Source organism: Fragaria vesca, linkage group LG5 (genome assembly GCF_000184155.1).
Source record: "Fragaria vesca subsp. vesca linkage group LG5, FraVesHawaii_1.0, whole genome shotgun sequence".
NCBI classification, from domain to species: domain Eukaryota; kingdom Viridiplantae; phylum Streptophyta; class Magnoliopsida; order Rosales; family Rosaceae; genus Fragaria; species Fragaria vesca.
The window spans coordinates 31,733-39,926 of record NC_020495.1 but is presented as its reverse complement, the minus strand read 5'-3'; the positions used below and the strand labels follow the sequence as shown (position 1 = coordinate 39,926).

The 8,194-nt window shown below is 37.5% G+C and overlaps 1 protein-coding gene across 2 annotated transcripts; it reads right to left on the bottom strand.

The window, feature by feature from the left end:
• Positions 1-2,451: 2,451 nt before the first annotated feature.
• On the bottom strand, positions 2,452-4,273 carry LOC101310120 (autophagy-related protein 8f-like). Of its 2 annotated transcripts, XM_004298596.1 has the most exons (6): positions 4,133-4,273; positions 3,699-3,740; positions 3,520-3,575; positions 3,164-3,216; positions 2,804-2,922; positions 2,452-2,726 (listed from the first exon to the last, which is right to left on the bottom strand). In XM_004298596.1, exons 2-6 carry the CDS (start codon positions 3,733-3,735, stop codon positions 2,623-2,625), a joined length of 369 nt encoding a protein of 122 aa, XP_004298644.1. In that variant the 5' UTR covers positions 3,736-3,740; positions 4,133-4,273; the 3' UTR covers positions 2,452-2,622. The 2 variants fall into 2 exon arrangements, with proteins under 2 accessions (XP_004298644.1, XP_004298645.1); XM_004298597.1 differs by lacking the exon at positions 4,133-4,273 and having other exon boundaries at positions 3,699-3,819.
• Positions 4,274-8,194: the final 3,921 nt, after the last annotated feature.

The window sequence follows — 8,194 nt, the reverse complement described above, 5'->3', positions numbered from 1 at the left end:
CTCCTTCCTTCTTCTTCTCTCTCTCTCTCTCTCTCTCTCTCTCTCTCTCTCTCTCTCTCTCTCTGTCGCCTTTTATTCAATGTTTTGGGGTCCCTTAACAAGCACAAAGCGATTTTGCATGTATGGAGACACGTATAGTAGCACAGTAAGTAGCCATCAAACAATTAAAGAGAAACTAGTGTATTCTAACAAACGAAATTAGGGGTGGCAATTCCTGATATACACGACATGATAACAAGTTAATTAGCAGATTTAGATTAAGGATAATTGTGTTGCATATCAATTCGTGTCAATCCAAAATTGACTCGCTAATTTGCTGTATACCGTGTAGAGTTACGAGTTCATTAACTTAGCCCAGCTGAAAACTGAACTTGATTTGTTTAAGATGACTAAATTATACTTTTGTTGTTATTTGTGTATTTAATAATCATATCGTGTTCTTTAGTGTCATTTGATATCTTGTAATGTAATTTGGTATTGCAAACATATTTTAATTTCATGTTTGATTTTAGTAAAACCGTCACATATGAGTTAAAAGAGATCAAACATGCAATTTAGTTTAACTAACATGCATGTTGTATTCGTGTTTGAATTTTTGACACAAATATACTCCATGACTAAACACGTAACGTTTATCATACCATATGAACACTTATGTGAATACATCATGCATTGATATTGTATCACTTAAGAACCGGGACAATACTCTATGCATGGAATTGGCTAGTTGTTGAGAAAAGGAATTCGGTGCAAAACGAATCAAAACTATGTGTTCGGTTGAGTTAATATTTCAATAGGTGAAGCACCATCCCTTTATTCAATAGTCAATCACTACCATTTGGTGACAATTGGCTAGTGAAAAAATTGAAAAAGCCTAGTAGCTAGTACTTCAATCACCCATTTGGATAAGTAAATGCCACATATATATGGTTATGCGTAGATGCATCCATGAAGTATTTTGTGCATTTTTTTTTTGTTTTGTTTGGGGGAAATTGTGTAGACTTAAATGGAAATAGAAACTTTGGGAAGTCGAGGAATATAGCATTTGGTGATTTGGTCCTGCCCATGCCATGTGTTATTGGGGAATACCCATACTATCTTTGAGCAAAAAATCATATGCATGTATGGCTTGCATTACCTACTATGCGCGGAAATGCTGCTTTCTCTAAGAGTGAGAATAATTGAATCCAATAATATCAGAAAATGAACTAATCACATTATACTAGTGATTATATGATATGTACTTATGTTTGAAATTGTTAATGAATTACAGGGAAGAAATTAAATTGGAGTGGAATGGGAAGTAGGGACATGGATGGGATGAGCACTCGACATAGGAGCATGGCCAAACCGTCACCTGCAGCTCCTTTCTAGACACGGAGAGGTCCACCGTTCCCCACCGTCTTCGGTATTCAGTATGCAGCCTATTTGGCATGTACACTCCATGTGCTACACACTTGGTTTTCGCCACATCAACTTACTTTGGCTCAATCCGAGATGGGAACCGACCCGATTTATTCAGGTTCAAACTCGGTATTTAACAATTTTAGGACCGGCCCGTCCCGTGCTCACTTATAGTATCGATGGTGGATTGTATGGTGTTCTTTTTTGGGGTTGCTCTTCATTTGAGTTGTGGGTTTTCGTATGATTTGTGCATTGAGATTATGTTGGCATCAATTACTCGGGCATCAACGCTCCAATTAGTACTCCTCACTACCTCACGGCTGTTGGTGCCGATGACGGCGACAATGCTAGTAATAATGGGTGGGGGGTGTAGTAAATTTGTTGGTGTTGTTGCATTATTAGATTCAGTTGTAAGGCCTCGAGTCTATATATTAGCGAGTTGTAAGTCTCATCTCACTCTTTATAGTTTGATCAAGTTGGAGGTCTATGCTTTTTGGTTTTAGTAGGTTTTCGACCTCCGAGTTTCAGGTTTTATAATTAGACTCATCTCTTAATTAATAAATTATTTATTTCTCACAAAAAAAAATTGCTACTTGATGTTTTTCCGGTGCGTATAGTCTTCCATGGATGAAGTGTCCCTTTCCAATGTTCTTTCTTGTCATAATCTTCCATGGATAATGAAACATAGAAATTTCAATCTGCCCCATTATACGTTCTTTCAGAAATTTTCTTTTGTTTTTTACGAGTACTAGCAAGCAAACTATGCCGGCAAGCACAATAAAAGGCAGCGAGTGCCGGCCAAGTAACCCAGAAATAAGCAGCTATTGCTGTCCAGGACAGCAATTACAGTCATTATTCATAAGACCCATTGAATATACACTTTTGAGTGATTTGACAAGTCGGGGATGCGGCACCAAATAAGCTTTGTCCAATTCACATGCTCTGTCTTATATGCTCTTACGGCTTGGACAAAATCAAACACACAACCATGACCCAGCTAACACTGGAACTAAAATAGAGATATTCTACGACGAGCAACAAGCAAGAGTTAAACCGAGAGCTTAGAAATTATTTACAGTATGCGACTATACAAATTTTCACCATTTAATAAACAGGTGTTTATGAAGCAGGCAAAACAAGTTAATAACCGAAGCATCAGAACAAGCAGTCGAGACCGGCACCGGAAGAAAGATGGGTTGGTATCCAAATAAACAGGGGCTAACTTGGGATCTGGGAACCGAATGTGTTCTCACCGCTGTAAGTGACGTAGAGAAAGCCATCTTCATCCTTCTTCTCTTCATATATGGCAGACATAATTGCACCTGCAAACAAAGAGAACAGTTAAAGATGGAACATATTTAATCAAAGGTCCAAGTAAGATACCACCACAAGAATTTACCTGTTGGTGGAAGAACATTGTCCACAAATATAAAGATTGCCTTTTCTGCACTTAATTTAATCCTTTTGCGGATGACATAAACAAATTGTCCTACAGTTAGATCGGCCGGAACAAGGTACCTGTATGTAATCTTATGATCAGCTCATATTTCAAAAAGACCACCATCCCATAACATAACGAATTCTTTCTTGGCCCTTGCAACAATATAATGAACTAAAAAACAGTATTATCTCTAAAAACAGGAAGAACGTCAAGTCTGTTAATATTGGATACATAGAAGAACAAAATATGCATTAAAAGAACAGCAAAGCTAAACCAGGAAATGCAGCAAAAGCACCATAGTGTAGAAGAAAAACTTACTTTTTCTTATCAATGTTTGGGATATCACTTCTTTCTGCCTTCTCCACAATCACCTTAAAACAAAAGCAAGCTATTAGACAAACCAAAATCATTATGTTGCTTTTGAGATGCATTTTACTTTCTAATATGATCAAAGAAAAGCCCTCTCATCTGAATCATCTTGATATATTGATTTATAATCTCATTAAATCTGATGATAGTGATGATCATTTACAAGCAGGTATAGTGCAGGATTATGATATGGTGAAGAAACATCCAAAGTACCAAACCTACAACAACATAACAAATTCTACACAACACAATTACATTTCAATAGTAATCGAAATGAATAACTGATTTTTACATTAGATTCTTACCGGAATCCTATCCGGGTATTTCTCCCTAATCCTAGCAGCCTCAGCCCTCCTCTTCTCTGAACACAAACACATCCGTATATGTTCATAAATTCTCTCGATCAAGTCTTCTCTTGCACATAAATATGATAACTAAAAAGCAATACAAGCTACTCTTTGAGATATAAAATACCGAGACTCACCAAGATCATGTTCTTGCTTGAAGTAACTCTTTGCCATTCCTGCTGAAATCAATATCCGGAATAAGTAACAACAAATAAGAACCTAAACCGGTCCAACTCCACATGAAACAGTTCACAGACATGTACTTTATCTGTTTAATTCTCTCCTAATAATCAAGACTGCTCACGCCTGATTTACAATCAAAAAGTAAAAATAACCATCTTTACAGTCAAAGCCCCAAAAAAAATAAGAAGAAAAATTAAATTGAATAACTTAATGAAATTTGAAGCTCCAAGACTTGATCTTTACAAAAGAACAAGATCATCAGAAGCTAAATTTGGACCCTTGACCTAAACAAACAACTGGGTCTTACGAGCAGCATCAGTCACAGATTAAACTGACGATACAAGACAGAAAATTTACAGGAAACAGAAGAGAGCAAAAGAAAAATTACCAGATGAAAATCGAAGTCAGAAGAGGAACCCAGAAGAAGAGAAAATCCGTGAAATCCCGTGTGACGATGATAAACAGAGCGGTGGCTTTTGCTATCTTATCATTCTCAAAAAATATATAAAAAATCTTATCTTATTTATCCATTTAAAAAACAAAACCAATTGTTTCTTTTTAGTTTTAGTTTTATCCGGTCTGTGCTTTATAGCTCATACGTGGCAACATGTATGATTGAGCCCAACTGGGCCTACCGTAAGACGGTCTAACAAGAGAGGAGAAATTCTTGTGTGCGGCACTCGCATCACGTGGATGGTGCGACCGCCTAATAAGAAACTGACATGCGCGACATTTTTCTCACATTAACTTTGCTGAAAATTCAAGGAGCTCGACAAGAATAGTCAATGACGAATTCCGGTTCGGCTCCAACTACACCTTCCCATACTTCGCCAAGACCGCCAACCGCTCCGAGCAATCTTTACAACCTCGAAACCCTCCCGACCTTCATTACGTCAACAACCACCACCTCAAGCACATCAAGTACATCTTGAACGCCTGTACCCACTTTCAGGAGATCCACTGCGTCACATTTTCCGATTGCAAACCAATAAAAGCATTTCTAACCGTTTTTTTAAAATTTCTCTAAAATAAAAAAAGCAAAAGCTAAATTCTTTAAAAAAAATTATGATCAAAATCCAGCAGCTTCTCCATTTTAGAGATTTCGGTATTTAATACAACAATAAAATATAATATATCATCATGAATTATAACAAAAAAACATTATATATTTCATTGTAACAATAAACTACCCAATCAAATATTTTATTGTTGTTTTAAATTCGTTGGAGTACGTGAAGAATTTAATTTTGGGGAAGGAAGACTTTGTTGTAAATTTGGGGAATGAATGCTTATTTTTCTTCTTCATCCCTATTTTGGGGAATGGGATGGGGAAGCTGTTGGACCTAAAAAGAGCTCTATATTCCCCAAAATTGAGAAGTTCAAGAAAATGGGGAAGCTGTTGGAGATGCTCTAAGATCTCCATCTTCGACCCATTAAATTCATCCTCCCTCAAAACCTGGAATTCCCTGATTTTCCCCTCAATGACTTTTTCTTTGCCCAAGAACAAGAGAAAATTTTAAATGTTACGGGAAGACCACGTGACAGTCTGACGTGGTCCTACGTTCTAATCAAATTTAGACATGTGAATTTTTACAATTAAAATATAAACAAATATTTTCTATTTTTTGTGAAATGACATTCATGGGTATTTAGCAAGTTCAAACTAGAGTCTAGGGTATAGGGTTTAAAGTTTAGGGTTAGGGTTTAGGGTATAGGGTTTAGGGTTTAGAGCTTAGGGTTTAGTATTAAAAAAACAACAGAAAATCTAAAATGGTCTTTGACAAAATAGTTGAAATAATTTTTCGTGAAAAAAATTTACATGTCTAAATTTGATTGAAAAGTAGGACCACGTCAGACTGCCACGTGGTCCTTCCGTAGCACTGAAAAATTTCTCAATCTCCAAGAACAACGTCACTTGCAACCACATCCCTAACTCGAGCAACAATAGCTTCGCCGATTCTAATTATTTGAATCAAATTGATGATTTCATGGACTATATAGTTGATTTATACCACAAATCGGCTGTTGAAGGACTAGATGAGTTGTTGGAGAAATTTTTACAAGCGTGTATACATCGGCGATAAAGAGGAAGGGAAATTTGGAGAATGTTGACGTGGAAAAAAAATGATACGTGTAGACATTTTTATTGGGCGGTCGCACTATCCACGTGGTGCGACCACCGCACATAAGAATTTCTCACAAGAGAAGGTATTTGTTGTTTGAAAATTCTTCCCTCTACACAGTGAAGTTTCACCAAAGTGACGTGACAGAACTACAACCATACCTTTTAATCAGGACTAAGTTTTGACTAACTGCTTCGCATTCCGTCAGTTTCTTTTGAAAATTGAGAAGAAAAAAAAAACAAAAATGGAAGAAAAGGTTGAAATACATAGGTCATTAGGTTGAATTGAAAATGGTTAGTTGAAGATTTGAAGTTGTGTAATGCCTTGGTCAACTTTGCAACCAATTATCAAATAGATGGTGTTGACTTATGGGAGGAGTATCCGTTTAAAGGGTTGAAATATTTAGGGAAAATGCCCAAATACCTAAAAATCATTAAACTAGAGCCTAGTTCAATGTAAATATCTTTCATCAGCCCATTCCAATGATTTTGATTGAAAAGACATCATTACCTGTGTGTATGTATAACCACATAAATCTCATATGTTTTCTCTCTCGTTTTATCTCTCTCTCTCTCTCTCTCTCTCTCTCTCTCTCTCTCTCTCTCTCTCGATCGGCTCCACCACTGACCTAAACTCCAGTGTGCCGACGCACATGAACACCAGTAGCGGCGTGAACACCATGTCGGCGTTGGAGTTGCGTTGGAGAAGGCCGGAGCTACGTTCGTGAACACCATGTCTTCATCGGCCCCAAGCCGGAGCACGCTGAGCAGGCCGGATCTGGTCACGATTCATGGCCGGACGCCGAGCAGGCCAAGCGCTACATGGAGAAGCTCGTCGTGAAGTCAATGTCGGCGTAGCTGCGTTTGAGATTCAAGGCCAGATCTGGTCGAGATTCACGGCCGGACGTCGGGTCATCTCTTAAGCACTGAGCGCCTGGGGAAGCGATACCGATGAGAGGTGGAGGAGCTCCGGCGAGAAGTGGAGATCCATGGCTATTGTGTTTGTGAGAGGAAGGTAATTGTGTTTGTGTGGGAAAGGTTTTATTCAACGGTTGATGGTGAATTGGTGATAGATGAGCTACTGTAATAGATGAGCTATTGTTAATTATACTATATGTACCTAAACTTCTTAGATGAGCTATATGTACCTAAGTTATTGTTATTCTTTTTATTTTTTTATTTTTTCATTTTGCTTGATTTCTATTCTCTATTTTCTTATTGATAGGATTTGGTTTGAATCAATGCAACTATCTTTTTTGTTTTGTGAGTTTTAACTGATTATTAGGGTCAGTAACTGATTATTGTGGGTCAGTAATCGATTACTGGGGGTCAATAATCGATTACTGGGAGTCAGCAATCAATTATTGAGAGTCAGTAACTCCAGTTACTAGGGGTCAGTAATTGAGTTACCCAGGGTCAATAACCTTTTAAGGAATCATTATTCAGTTATTGGGAGTCAGTAACTCAGTTTCGGCGGCCGGTGACCAAAGTAACTCAGTTACTGGGGGTCTGTAATTAGTTATTGGTGGTCAGTAACTGGTTACTAGGTGACAGTAACTGGTTACTGGGGAAATTTTGGTGACCGGAGTCCGGCGGTCGGGAAAATTCCGGTGACCGGAGTCCGGCGGCCGGTGACCGGAGTTCGAGGTTCCGGCCAAGTTTTTTTATGTTGAAGATGTAGGGGCAATATAGTTTTAAAATAATATAGTTTGTTAAGACTTTAGTAAAGATTTGACCATTTGGGCACAAAAAAAGTTTACTTTCATTCAAATGGGCTTATATAAAAGATTGTCATTGGAATGGGCAATGAAAGGTTACAATTAGTACTAAATGGGCATTTTCCCAAATATTTATGGATAGACAAAATAGAGGAAATAACTACTTCCAAATCCAGATGAAGTACTTTCATTTAGGGCTAGCATTGGTAGGTATATCGACTTTATTTACCAATACCATGTACCAACAAACTTATGATTGGTAGGCAAAATCCTCTACCAAAACCAACCACCAAAGTTGGTATACCGACTTAGTTGGTACAGTTGGTACTCGGTTGGTACGGTTGGTAATAAGTCTCTACCAAGTTTAGATTGTGGCCCAAAAAATGAAGTGATAAATATTTTTTTTTCACAAATATAATGCAACGATAGCTTTGGTCTGATGGTATATGGCCATATTTTCCATCAGAACAGTCATGGTTTTAAAACATACCTCTTACTAAAATTTAAACATTTTATATTTTAATTGTACAGAGCCATTCCATTGAGGGATCCCTATTTTTTGTCACTTTTAGGGATATGCCCAAACCATTAGATATGTTTTTTAATGGGC

Excerpts from the sequence above, each read along its gene's own strand:
- LOC101310120 (XM_004298596.1), bottom strand. The coding sequence starts at position 3,735 with ATGGCAAAGAGTTACTTCAAGCAAGAACATGATCTTG. Across the intron at positions 3,217-3,519 it reads AATACCCGGATAGGATTCCG|GTGATTGTGGAGAAGGCAGA; the intron begins GTAAGAATCTAA and ends TTTTGTTTTAAG. Across the intron at positions 2,923-3,163 it reads CCAAACATTGATAAGAAAAA|GTACCTTGTTCCGGCCGATC; the intron begins GTAAGTTTTTCT and ends GATTACATACAG.